This window comes from Tupaia chinensis, unplaced genomic scaffold, assembly GCF_000334495.1.
Source record: "Tupaia chinensis unplaced genomic scaffold, TupChi_1.0 Scaffold000138_1, whole genome shotgun sequence".
In the NCBI taxonomy this organism is placed as follows: domain Eukaryota; kingdom Metazoa; phylum Chordata; class Mammalia; order Scandentia; family Tupaiidae; genus Tupaia; species Tupaia belangeri.
This window is the reverse complement of record NW_006159608.1, coordinates 513,271-527,593: the sequence shown is the minus strand read 5'-3', so window position 1 is coordinate 527,593 and position 14,323 is coordinate 513,271. Positions and strand designations below refer to the sequence as shown.

The following is a 14,323-nucleotide window of genomic DNA, read 5'->3' as shown; positions in this document are numbered from 1 at the left end:
ACCACGGTTCGCGTCCCGGACCCGGTGGCTTAAAACTCACGCTGGGCGTGTGTGCGTGCGTGCCCAAGATCCCGAGAGGAGAATGGAGGAGAAGGGATTGCGGCATGACCATCCCCCCTGGGGGGTGATTTCTCGCTTTCTCTCTCTATGTCTCTGTCTGTCTGGTGAGCGCACGCGCCCTATAGCAAAAACCTCTCCAAAAAAAAAAGAATTATTGGCCCAAACTGTCAACATTGCCAAGGTGGAGAACCTTTACTGTAATCCCTGAGGCTTACCAAGGAATTGCCAAGTGCCAGGCTAGTGTGCTAAAACCTAAGAATAGAGTGGGAAGCTAGACAGGTTGTATTTCTGTTCACAAGAGGCCCATGGCAGTGGTGTCCTAACTTCTGTCAGAGGTTTCACTGAGCACCTAAGAGCAGTCATGAGCATTCACTCTACTCACAAGAAGGTCTCCAGAGCATCTAGGACCCTCCACCCTGAGGTGACACCTCCTTGTGCAGGTTGTGAAGGTGGGTCATAGAGTCAGAGGACAAGCAAAACAATTGTGACTGTTGAGAAAGTTCTTGTTACAGCTTTTCTGGGGTCATTGTCCTCATACTTTTGGTTTGTGCAAGTAACCTTCCCACCCAACTTTGACCTTGTGATCACATTCTCTCTCCTCAATGACACATTATGCTCTTTTCTGATGGTACCATGTCTCCTCCCAGCATTACTTGTATCTCAGTTCCACGTTTATGTTGGTGTTTTCAGCTTCTTGGAAGTCCTGTACTGGTAAAAGCACAGATGCTGGGGCCAGAATACTTAGACTTCCACCTTTCATATACTATGACTTAGGATGACTTTCTTAACTTCCTCAGCTTAGGTTTCTTAGGGATAAGGGCAGTGTTTCTGCAAGGGGTGGTTGTGGGGATTCAATGAGATAATACACATGTATAGAACAGTGTCTGACCTACAGGACCTTCTCAGTAAACACTGGCTGTTCTTGTTGCTTATCATGCTATATTTTGTTGCCAGCACATGGTAGGTGCCCAATAACACTTGTTGAATGAAAGAAGTTGACTCTCAGAAATGTTAAGGAAACTGCCCAGGGTTACACAGCTAGTAAGCAGCAGATGCAGGATCCAAATCCAAAGCTCTGTTTCCACATCCCTTGCTCTTGTCCTTGTGACACCTGCCTGCTACTACACAGCTTCTGGAGAGATCTCTGATTGTCCCAATTGGGGGAAGGGTGCTATAGGCATCTGAGAATAGAGGCCAGGGATACTGCCTGTCACCCTAAGACACGTGAGACAGTCCATTATTTCAAAGAATTATTGGCCCGGGAACCAGCAGTTGGCATAATGGCTATGTCGCTGGACTCCCACGTAGTCAACCACGGTTCGCGTCCCGGACCCGGTGGCTTAAAACTCACGCTGGGCGTGTGTGCGTGCGTGCCCAAGATCCCGAGAGGAGAATGGAGGAGAAGGGATTGCGGCATGACCATCCCCCCTGGGGGGTGATTTCTCGCTTTCTCTCTCTATGTCTCTGTCTGTCTGGTGAGCGCACGCGCCCTATAGCAAAAACCTCTCCAAAAAAAAAAGAATTATTGGCCCAAACTGTCAACATTGCCAAGGTGGAGAACCTTTACTGTAATCCCTGAGGCTTACCAAGGAATTGCCAAGTGCCAGGCTAGTGTGCTAAAACCTAAGAATAGAGTGGGAAGCTAGACAGGTTGTATTTCTGTTCACAAGAGGCCCATGGCAGTGGTGTCCTAACTTCTGTCAGAGGTTTCACTGAGCACCTAAGAGCAGTCATGAGCATTCACTCTACTCACAAGAAGGTCTCCAGAGCATCTAGGACCCTCCACCCTGAGGTGACACCTCCTTGTGCAGGTTGTGAAGGTGGGTCATAGAGTCAGAGGACAAGCAAAACAATTGTGACTGTTGAGAAAGTTCTTGTTACAGCTTTTCTGGGGTCATTGTCCTCATACTTTTGGTTTGTGCAAGTAACCTTCCCACCCAACTTTGACCTTGTGATCACATTCTCTCTCCTCAATGACACATTATGCTCTTTTCTGATGGTACCATGTCTCCTCCCAGCATTACTTGTATCTCAGTTCCACGTTTATGTTGGTGTTTTCAGCTTCTTGGAAGTCCTGTACTGGTAAAAGCACAGATGCTGGGGCCAGAATACTTAGACTTCCACCTTTCATATACTATGACTTAGGATGACTTTCTTAACTTCCTCAGCTTAGGTTTCTTAGGGATAAGGGCAGTGTTTCTGCAAGGGGTGGTTGTGGGGATTCAATGAGATAATACACATGTATAGAACAGTGTCTGACCTACAGGACCTTCTCAGTAAACACTGGCTGTTCTTGTTGCTTATCATGCTATATTTTGTTGCCAGCACATGGTAGGTGCCCAATAACACTTGTTGAATGAAAGAAGTTGACTCTCAGAAATGTTAAGGAAACTGCCCAGGGTTACACAGCTAGTAAGCAGCAGATGCAGGATCCAAATCCAAAGCTCTGTTTCCACATCCCTTGCTCTTGTCCTTGTGACACCTGCCTGCTACTACACAGCTATGTTGTACCTGCCACTACAGTTTCTGAGGGAAATGCTGAGTGTTTAACAGGAAGTCTGAGCCTTCCATGTAGAACTGGCACAACCCCTAGAAAGCCAGGCCAGAGCCCTTTGCTCCTTGCCTCCAGGGAAAGCAGCTGGCTCAGCCCTTAGACCCTCTGATTGAAGGCCAATTGCCTTCCAATTGTCTGCCCAACTGCCTTGCAGCCCCTCACCCTTTCCTGCTCCCCTTCTGCTGACTATATCTTTTTCATTTTCTTGGCAATAGGATTCATTTAATTCATCTTTTCAATACATCTTCCTAAAAGTAAATATCTCTCTCTAATCATGAAGACTGAGTCCACATAATTAAATGCACACAACCTGGGAGGGATACAAACCTTTCTGTCTTTGTCATGGAACTAGAAAAAAGGCAGCATCATGCTCTTTGGAGAGCATGATATTGAACAAGAAACAAGCAGCAAATTTTTGACCAACTAGGTTCTAAGTAGAGTGCCATATTTTATATCTCTTGACTTGCTTAATTTGTAATGAAGAGGTTTTTCAATGCTATTTTCCACATAAGGAAATAGATACTTAAAGAGTAAGCAACTTAACCTCAATAACATTGCTAGAACAGGAATTGGAGTCACGGACTGTCTGACATTGAAACATGCTCTTGTGTCAAGTTGGTTTTTTTAAAAAAGATTTAAAATGTATATCTCTGCATGATATTTACCAAACATCTGCATTCTATGGCAGAAATTGAAAGATTCAAAGACGTAATAGTAGAGAGTACAATACCAGAGACCACATGGGAGATGAATAAGTGGGTAAGAAGGGCTCAGGAAAAAGACATCTAACAAACACAAGAATGTAAGGTCTTTTGAAAACAACGTGCATGGTAATATCCTTGATTTGATGATTATGTACATGAATACTTTGAAAAACCATATTGTGGGGGCCAGCAGGTGGCGTAGTGGTTAGGGGTGCTGGATTCCCATATGGCCTATTGTGGTTCAAGTGCCCAACCTAGTGGCTTGCTATCTTGCTTTCCCTTTCTCTCTCTGCTCAAATTAAAATAATAATACTAATTATAGTAACAAATTGAATTAAATAAATAATTATTAAAAAAGAAAAACCACATTGTACATGATAAAGCTGTATGACAACTTAATCTAAATAAGAAATTATAAAATAAAATAAAATTAGAAAAAAATATGTTTTGAGATACAGGTATTTTTCCAAGTGCTAGAGAAATAGCAGTGGCAAAATAAAGTCTTTGCTTTGGAGAAACTTATATTCTAGTAGGAGACAAAAAAATCAAGTAATTGAACTGGGTATATCAAATGATATTCAGTGATATGGGGGGAAAAAAGCAGAATTAGGGACCAAGGTGACATATGGGCAGAAATACCAAAAAAAATAAGGGAGCTCTCCATGTAAAGGGGAGATCAAGTGCCAAAAGCCTGAGGAAGGACAGTACTAGGTGAGTTTCAGGAGCAGCAAGAAGGCCTGTTTTGCTGGAATCAAGCAGCAAGGAGTTATGTCATAGGAGGTAAGGTCAGAAAGTAGTGGGGAGCCTGGCTACACAAGGCTTTGTGAGGCATTGCAAGAATTTGGGGTGTTTATTCTGAGGGAGACAATGGACTACTTAAAAGTTCCTAACAAAGAAATAAGGTTATCAGTGTGGGCTTTGGAAGGTCACTGTGCTAGAGAAGACTGCAAGACTCCCTGCAAAACCAGAAGCAGGGGGAGACCCAACAGAACACTATTGCAATAATCAGGTAAGAGGGACTGGGGCTTAGACCAGATTAGTGATGATTAGGTGACAAAGAGAATGTAGCATAAAGGCAGAAATGTTTAGGACATGTAGGAATTGGACATAAAGCTTGAGAAGAGGCAAATATGACTCCTGAAGGATTTTGATCTGGGCAGTCAGAAGAATGGCATTACTGTGAACTGAGTTGGGAAAAAACATGGGAGAAGCAGAACTTTGGGGAAGATTAGGAGTGCTTTTTGCACATGTGGTGGTTAAGCTATTATGGTCATCTGAGTGGTGATGGCTGAGGAAGCAGCTGGAGGCTGGGAGAGAGGTCTGGCTAGAGACACAAATGTGAGAGTTGCCATGTGTATGTGTTCCATAAAACAATTCCAGAAGGTATAAACCAGGTGCCAGGTGGACTGAGTCCAGAGCACTCAAGGTAGAGGTGAAGAAGATGAGGAGGAAACAGCTGTGGGGTCTGGAAGGTGGATTAAAATGTCTGAAAGACTGCTCACGGGAGCCAGCTTTGTCTCCACCTTCATCTGACATCAAGGAAAGAGGATTGACTTCAGAGATGCTTCAGAGCATGACTGTGGGGTTCCTAGGGTCCGTAGGTAGAGAGTGGTTGTGGGAGGTACTTGGGGCCAGCCAGGCTCCATTTCACAGGCAAGGCTCTCAGCATGGCCTCTCTTGAATCTTTTGTAGCTTTCCTAGAAAATTTTGTTCTTACCACCACTCTCAGCTAATCTATTTGTTCATTCAATTATAATAAACTCTTAATATTAACCCATGTTTACGAGGACCATGATTTAGACTTTAATTATGTATAATTTCTATTAGACACTTACTCCCAGATCCATTTTACAAGTGGACCACATAAAATGAAATAACTTGTGCCAGGTCACACAACTAAAACCCAAACATGATTTTCTTTCTCTCTTTTTCTCTCTCTCTCTTCTTTCTTTCTTTCTTTCTTTCTTTCTTTTTCTTTCTCTCTTTCTTTTTCTTTCTTTCTTTCTTTCTTTCTTTCTTTCTTTCTTTCTTTCTTTTTCTTTCTCTCTTTCTTTTTCTTTCTTTCTTTTGTTAATCTTTGTTCTTGCCATGATTTCTATTCTTTTCTTTAATTAATTCAACCAATTGTTATGGATGATCTACTATGTACTGGGCCTTGAGCTAGGTGTTGGGGCTCTGGCAATAAATGAGATAGATTTCTTCTCCATTGGGTTATTTACACACATTTCCAACTACCTTGGTTAACCCATCTCAAACTCTCTAGATCCCAAAACAAGACTTTCCTTAGAATCCCTCTCCCCATCTTTTCTGACTTCTCTTTTAGAAGGAACCTAATAAATATTTTCTTGCACAATGTTGCATAAACTTTCTGAGTGAGACATTTCAAGGTGAACATGGTAGTTAAGACATTATGAAAACCAACACATCAGAGGATGGCTGGCCTCATATTTGCGTGGGAGCTTTTAACCCAAACACACTGATAGTCTTTGCTTGTTCTGCCAAAAACAATTTTGGAGGGAGGTTGGGGAAAGAGATGGATGGGAAGAAAGCCAGGTAAGATACTAAGGGTTCCAGCAATTCAAGTTGGTACTGGTGTGACTGCAATTACCACACAGAGCCAGGGGTGTCAGAAAGAAGAGGCCCTCCCTCTGCTAAGATGTAATTTTTTAATAAGGGAAGAGACATTCCCACTTTTCAGCAGCTTTAGGGAATGCAGACAAAGCAATCTTCAGTATCTCTCACCTACCTGAAAACTTCTCATCTCTTGCTATCCAAGAAAGTCAAATCATAAAGACCACACATGTGCATGCGCACACTCTAAAAGGTGGCTCCTCTACTTTATGTATAGAAGGTTTTCATAGAGAAAATGTGTAAGGCTGTGTTGGACAGAAGCCAATGTAAAGTCTGTGATGTATTTATTTATTAATGTTTTACTGTGTTCTTAAAATGTCTCCTTAGGATGTGACTGTGATGGAAGGTGGAGCACAAGTGAAAGCGGTAACTCCTAGAACTTTTTCTTTGTAAGGGCATGGAAGGGGATCCACATGTGGAAGGGTTTAATGTATCCTCTTCACTTCTTTGGCCCGTATCCAAAGACTAAAAATATCACACTTCTCTCAATAAAGAAGGAAAGTCATGAACTTCGATGTAGTTTTCACAAGGACTTGAAAACCTCAAGACCAGGGATTCTCATTACAGGTTATGCCAATAATGGCTTCATGATGCTGGTGAATTTTTCAACCTTAGTTCTCATGCCTAGAAAACAAGGATGAGAACTTCTACCAAACAGAGATTTTAGAAAGATTAAATGAAAGAATAGGATAAAAATTATTAGCACATAGCAGGTGGTCAACTGCAGTAGTTCCTGGTCACTTACTGTACCACCAAAAAAACAAAATTAAACAACAAAGCTAAACAAAACAAAAATTTTCACAATTAAAGTTTTCACAGGGAAAGTTTTGACCTCACTTCCTAATCCAGTCTTGTGCTGAGGACTTTACATGACCATTTGCGTTGAACCTACTATATAAATGGTGGAGTAATAACAGGTGCTTAAGAGACATCAACCACAGGGGAACAGCAGATGGCAAAATGGTTATATCACTGGACTCCCATATAGTTGACGCTGGTTTGCATCCCAGATCCGGCAGCTTAAAACTCACATTGGCGTGTGCAAGCGTACATACGTGCCCAAAATCCCAAGAGGAGAATGGAAGAGAAGGGATTACGGCATGGCTGTCCCCCCGGGAGGCGATTTCTCACTTTCTGTCTCTGTCTCTCTGGCAAGTACATATGTCCTCTAACAAAAATCTTTCTCTCTAAACAAAAGAAAAAAGAAAGAAAAGAAACATCAACCAGAGAGTCCACCATAGCAGTTACCTCGCTGGACTCCCACATGGCCGACCACAGTTTGAGTCTTGGACCAATTGCTTGAAAATCATGCCTGGCCGGCAGGTGGCATGGTGGCTAAAGGCACTGGACTCCCTCATGGCTAATCATGATTCAAGTCCCAGATTTGGTGGCTTGCTTTTTTACTGTTTCTCTCCCTCTCTCTCTCTCACTCTGTCCCTTTCTGGACAAATTAAAATAAATAAATAAATAAATAAATAAATAAATAAAGTTAAATAATTCTTAAAAGAAAAAAATGAAAATCCCGCCTGGCACATGTGCATGCGTGCCCAATATCCCAGAAGAAGGGATTATAGTGTGGCCATTCCTCCTGTGGGGGTGATTTCTCACTTTTCTTCTCACTGTCTCTGTCTCTGTCTCTGTCGCTCTCTCCAGAGCACACATGACCTAAGGCAAAAAGTTCTTTTTTTGTTATTAGAGGGAGTTTTTGCTACAGGACATGTGTGATCTTTAGAGAGACAGAGAGACAGAAAGCAAGAAATTACTCCACAGGGGAGATGGTCACACGCAAATTCTTTCTCCTCTTGGGATTTTGGTTATGCACACACATACACCTGTGCCTGGCCTGAGTTTTAAGCTGCTAGGTCCAGGACTTAAGTCGTGGTTGGCCTTGTGGGAGTCCAGCGACATAACCATTACACCATCTGCTGGTCCCAAGGCAAAAACTTCTTTAAAAAAATCAATAAGTGAATCTTTTCATTCTTATAAGTGGGTCTCATTATTCCATGTCCAGCAGAGCTGACTGGTAGTCAGAGGGTGAAATATTTTGTCCAGACTCTGGTCAACCATCTGGAGAGACAAACCTGCAGCCCAGGTCCAGCTGATTCCACCATGTGAGAAGGCAAAACTCTCCCAGCTCTGCCAAAGGTCTCCAGTGAGCTATGAGGACCAACAATCTTACGGCTGGAAAGGACCTCACTAGGCTTCGGATTGACTTTCCAATGTTTTATACCAACCCAGACCACATTAGGTTACTATTTAGTAACCCCTGGAAGAGTTTACCAGTCTTCTTCCATCATAGGGTCATGTCTAGTGGAGTTGTATAAAAGGGTTAGGGGGATACAGGACTGATCTACGTGGACCTTAAGGTAAAATGACCTTCTCTTGTCATGGCTAGAAAGAGCTTAAATAAGGTGTGAGATGTTGGTTCAATTCTCCTGCAGTTGGTGGTAGGTGCACCAGTTGGGCCCTGCGCCTACCCTACAGTGATGTCACAATCACTGATATTACATGGACATGCCAAACACCCCAGTCATGGAATGCAAGTGCCTTGAAGAAAGGAATGTTTTCCTATTTACATTGCTACTATTTCCTGTCTGTAGAAGAGTGGCTGGCATATAATGGGATCCTACAGGAATAAATAAATGAATTAATTATAATTACACTACATGACAGATTCCTCTATTTTGAATTTTGTTACCTGGGAGAGTCACCTGCTTGATTCCCCCATTGAAGCTTAGGCTCAAAAGTAACTTCCACAGAGGGACCTACCCCGATCACCTCATCTGAAAATAGCTGCCTTCTTTCACTTTTATCCCCTTTCCTTGCTTTACTTTTTCTCTCTAACTCTTATAAATTGTGAATTGTTCATCACTTTCCCCAGTGGTAAGTTCTGAGAGGGCAGAGAGCATCCATCTGAGTACTGCTGTATCTCCTGCACCTGAAATGCAGCCTGCAGGTGTCAGTGCTTCATAAGTCATGTAGAATGGACAAGTGAGTGAATGGATAAGTAATTCATGCATTATACATAGCAAGAGCTCAGCACAGTGCCTGATACTAGCAAGTGAGAGATCAACGTTAGTTTTGACAATATTGGTGATGCTACCCAAATGTCATCTGAGGACATTGCACTGTGAATTGTCTACTGACAACCTTCAGTGTATATCCTGGCAGGCTGGTGAGTATAAAAGGCTGTTCTTACATGCCATCTGCATTCCTCCCTGCTACTATCAGTAATGCTAAAAAGCAATGTCTTTAGAAGTGTCACTCCTAACCTTTTCCTGTTTGTGAGCAGTTCATCTCCCCACACCCTAATTCTTGAATTAAAACATGTTCAGTTCATTTGCACACTAGTGTGAATGACTGCTAGCAATCTCATACCTGCATCTCAGCCAGCTCAACCATCTGACCTCTTCCAGTTTCTGGAACTTCCAGATCTCTTTACTATCACTTATTCTGTCATATACCTAAAATGGCTCCTCTTTACCCTATTTTATTCCTAAGGATACTCTTTCTAAAATCCAGCTCCACTATCATTTTCTCTGTGAGCTCAACTCCAGATCTTCTAGCAGTTTTCACCTCCTTTCTCTAGCTGTCCATGTAGCTTTTTCTTCCTCCCATTGCAACCCTTGTCACAGGGCACTGTGCTTTAATCAGATCTCTCTGAGAGATTATCAAAGGCTGGGAATGGATAGCCCTGACTTGATGCAGTGGAGGGGGCTCCTCAAATCTCTGGACTCAGCTGCAGGTTTGCAATTCTGCCACTCCTACTCTCTGTGAGTCCCTGACAAGTGGCTTAATTAGACCACATGTAAGGTATCCCACTTGAAAACGGATCCTATTTATTATACTTCAATAACTTTTAAACATCACAGACTAATGCGTAAAACCATAAAGATAGATATTCTGGTGTGGATCACGTTAGGGGATGACTTGCGATGGGTGGAGCAGGAATTTGTTCCTTACATATCTTACCCATTGGTATGAGGCATGTTTGTAATGGGTTGTAAGTTTATTTGGAACCTGAGATAAGAAACCAAACAATGGCTGAATATATTTCTGAAAACACCAGAGCTTTATTACCTTTGTTAATTCAGCAGAGAGTGCATTGCACTGAAATAATTACTCTGGTTTGTTCAGATCAAAGACAGGCCTTCACTACTCATATATAGTTTTGTGGGTCAAGGAACCAAACAATGAGGTGTATAGTCCCTGATAATCACATCCAAAGAAGTAAAAATAAAGCAAATTCTAAAACACAGCAACAAAATTTACAAAATCTATTGAAATATTCCACTGTACTCCCATAGCACAAAAGGTTCATATCTTATAAGGAATTTGGAGAGATTTATGGCATACAGATGGGCTAATGTATGGCAAGACACCTCTTAACAGACTCTATTCTATTTTGTCCTCATTAGCATGATTTGTCCTGTACCATGGAGAGGAAGAATCTGCAGATGGAACTCCAGGACTCTCCACAGAACTCCAGGGCAATTTTTCTCTGGTTTGCTACATCTGGATCCTCCAAACACTCAGGATCTTTGATGGCCTTGTTGTCTGTCACTGCTGGGCCAGAGTGGGTTTCCTCTTTGACCTTGGCATGCCCTGCCTCCTCTTTGACAGGCTTTATGTTGCTGAAGAGAGTGGAGCTCACCAGCTTGAGATTGGACTCTGGAAACTTTTTTCTACACACCCTGGACTTCAGGACACTCTTGGAGGACCCGCAGATGTTCTTCAATTTGCGCAGATTTCGGGCAATTTGTTTCCAATAGACCTTATCTTCATTGAACTCTAGACATGAAGTTGCATTCCCAGCAAAGTCACAAGAAAACTCATTGTCTGTTCGGGAGCATTGGACCTTTAGAATGGTACCCTCTTCCTGCTCAGCCATGGCCCATCTGCAGCTAGCTTGGTCTTTGGTGACAAAGCTGCCTTTGGTCATGGACTTGGATGTCTGGTTTCTCTGTTTAATTTGGGGTTTGCCCTCAGTGTCCCTCTGCCTTGATGTCTCTCTGCTGTGATGTCCATTTTTTGCTTTCTTTTTGCCCTCCACCAGAAGCACCTGAGCAGCCAGGAGCAGGAAGGAGAACAGGGTGAGGCTGTGGATCCTCATGGCTTCAACCGGGCGGGCACCTATTAGACAAAAGCCAGGTGAGTCACTACTGGGCAGTGGTTCAGCTTTGTAGGACTGCAGGTTGGCCTCACTCCCACTGACACATGCCTGCTTGCTTTATGAGTAGACAAGCATCCTTTCTGGCTCCTGGAATCACTAGACAAGTAGCCTGTCTACTCACAGTTCCACTTGACTGAGTCTTGAGTGTCACAAAACTGCCACTCCTCATCCTTTCCTTTACTACTCTCATTAACATTTATTCGTTTTTCACTCAACTCATTCCTGCATTTGCTCACTCATCACTCTCATTCACTCATTCAACAAGCATTTAATGAGCATCTACTATATGCTATGTACTAGACTAGATACTAAACATACCAAGCTGAATGAGAAAGCCACTAGTCTTCAAGAGCTCAGGGGCTACTACTTGAGGGGATTTAAACAGCATTGACCAAGAAGACTGTCTCATCTCTGTCCCTAACTTCATTTTGGATGAGACACTTGCCCTCTGGGATTCCATTCATTTACCTGGAAATCAAGGTATTGGATGAACTAATGATCAAATCCTTCCAGCTCCAATGTGCTGGATTTCCATCTCTCAATTCTACATGGACACAGATGACCACAAAATGAGAAAGGCCATGGTAAGAGTCATAGAAGTGTCATGAAAGATGGTGCAACCCAAATATTAAACATGCAGAGATTTTGCTACACTGAGGTGGGTGGGGTTGTGAGGGTGGGGAGAGAATTTTGGAAGGAAATGAGAACTTCAGGAAAGGCATGAAGGTGGAGAGGTTATCTGATTTGAAGAGGTGAAGTGAAGCAGGGTGGAGGGGGTGAATTTAGACTACAAGGTTAGAGGAAAAGATCACGCCTAACTCACTTCATGAGTCCTGTGGTAGCATAGTACTGGGCACACAGAAGGTCTTAATTAATGCTTTTTAAAAAGAAATAATTTAAAACAGGGTGACATTCAATGCCACATCAAACCAAATTGCTTTCTCAAGGTAAACAATTCTTTAAAACTACCATGTAAGGAGAAGAGAAATGAACTTCTAGTTGCCACTGTGTGTTAAGCATAGAGACAGCATTTGAGTCTCACTTTTTAATCCATGTGGGATTGCCCCCAGGTAACACCTGTGACTGTTAAGTCTTAAGTAAATAAATAGCTCAATCTCAGAGTAGGCAAGGCAGCCAGACCTTATGTTTTTTTCCCTTTCTACCACGACTCCTTGATCACTTTTTTTCATCATTACTCTGCCATTCAGAAAATACTGGGAAGAAATAATAGAAACAACTATGAACTATGACAGTTTTGTTGGTCACAGTTTATAGTGATAAGATGATTCAGCTGTGTTTCATTTAAAAAAATATTATCCAATTTTCAAATGAAAGGGAAGTCTCAGAAAACCCTGTTCTCATTCCTACCCCAGAAGTTTGGTCATGCTGTAAGACTAAGAAAGGGAAAGACAGTCACAGATTTGTGGGCTAAGGCAAGGAAGAGTGAGACTTCAGGCTAAGATGTCAAGTGAAGACCTAGTTCTTTCCCACAGCACCGGGGTTTATTCTCCCGAACAGGATCCATTAACAAACATCTTTGGATGGAGCAAAATGTGGGAGCAGGATAGAAAGCCCTTAAGAAAGTGGGGCTCTTACCTTGTTCCAAGTTTGCAGATCCAACACGATCCCAGATGCTAGAGTGACCCTGCAGGTTTACAGCAGCCTCAGCAGCAGATCAAGGTAGGGTAAGCTATTTATATAGGAGCCCAAACAGAATAGGTTTTTACAACATACATACCAGTCAAGTTTTATTCACATTCCTCCCAGCCACGCCCCTCAGAGGGAGCCAGGGAAAGTGCTGGCTGCAATTCAGGAAGAAGGGAGGTTACACATGTACCATTAGACCTGCTTCTGCAAGCCCTTCCCTTTTGACTCAGCAGCCAGGATAGGAGGAACAGCTCAGCCTCACAAAGACCCTCTTTAATGAAGTGACTAGCCCCGCAGTGATATCTGGGGGAGAGGGGACTAAGGTAACAATACTATACTGATCATCATTTCCAAACAGTAAGTGGAGCCCATTCTACCTAACCGAACTCCCTATTCCTCTTCGCATCCACTCCAATATATGGTATGCAATAATTCTTCCTATTTTAAAAATGGAGATATCAATAATTGTTCAACAGCTTGTTCAAGGTCACAGAGCTAAGAAGGGTGGAATAACTAAACTTAGCTTCAGATTCTGCATCCATGGTCTTATCTTCTCTCATCTGCTAATCTCAATAATACCTGATGAACAGATGACTAAATTTTCTTTCTTTGGGAGATTTTCACTATAGTTTATGTGTACTCACTGGAGAGACAGAGACAGAGAGACAGAAAGTGAGAAATCATCCCCTGGGAGGATGGCCATGTTGCAATCCTTTCTCTATTCTCCTCTTGGGATCTCAGGTACATGCACACACATACCCAGAGTGAGTTTTAAGTCGCTGGGTCTGGGACTTGAACTGCAGTCAGCTACATGGTAGTCCATTATGCCATCTGCTGATCCCAAGGTGACTAAATTTTCTGACACTATTTTCATTTCTGAGTCCCTCTTTCAACTCAGCCCTCTGAAGTGACTGTATAGGCAGAGGATTTCAAGGGCCCTTGGAGGCTAGGAAAGAGGATATTCTTGATGTAGAAGTCCTTTGTTTACTTTCAGGTAACATGAAGGAAGATCATTCTGGTCAGAATGACCAAGTGGAATCCTGGTGACAGCCTTTGTTTAGCTATGTGATGCTGCCTAAACCACTTAACCTTTCTAAACTTCCATTTGTTTATCTATGGTGTGATGATGATAACATTACCTCATTTTGGGGTGCTTATTAAATGTTTTACTTGGGCTGATGTATAAATAAAAGCAAAGCCAGAACAGTTTTATTTTGTTATGGGGCAAGTTGTATTATTTGAAAATGGACATTCATTGTTCATATATTAAGCAAATGGAGAGATGCACTTCTATAAAGTACAAACTTTATTGTGTTTTCTCACCTCACTTTCCATGAATTTTTGTATAAAATCTTATTTTTTTAAACCCCAGTTATACAGAAATTAATAAAAGTGTAATAATAAATGGCAACTGACTTTTGGTTCTAGAGTAGGTCATAGAGAGTCATCGGGACTGTGGCAAGCTTAAGAGTTTGTCTCTGTTAAGATCAACACACAACTCAGGATGGAAAGCAGCCAGGCATCTTCACTTTAGCCTGCATTGGGCCTCTGGGT

At 42.4% G+C, this 14,323-nt stretch overlaps 1 protein-coding gene across 1 annotated transcript; it reads right to left on the bottom strand.

Moving 5' to 3' along the window:
* Positions 1 to 10,077: 10,077 nt before the first annotated feature.
* Positions 10,078 to 12,821, bottom strand: LOC102501906 (fibroblast growth factor-binding protein 1). Its single transcript, XM_006144888.3, has 2 exons — positions 12,719 to 12,821; positions 10,078 to 11,082 (listed from the first exon to the last, which is right to left on the bottom strand). The coding sequence occupies exon 2, from the start codon at positions 11,060 to 11,062 to the stop codon at positions 10,364 to 10,366; it is 699 nt and encodes a 232-aa protein (XP_006144950.1). The 5' UTR covers positions 11,063 to 11,082; positions 12,719 to 12,821; the 3' UTR covers positions 10,078 to 10,363.
* Positions 12,822 to 14,323: the final 1,502 nt, after the last annotated feature.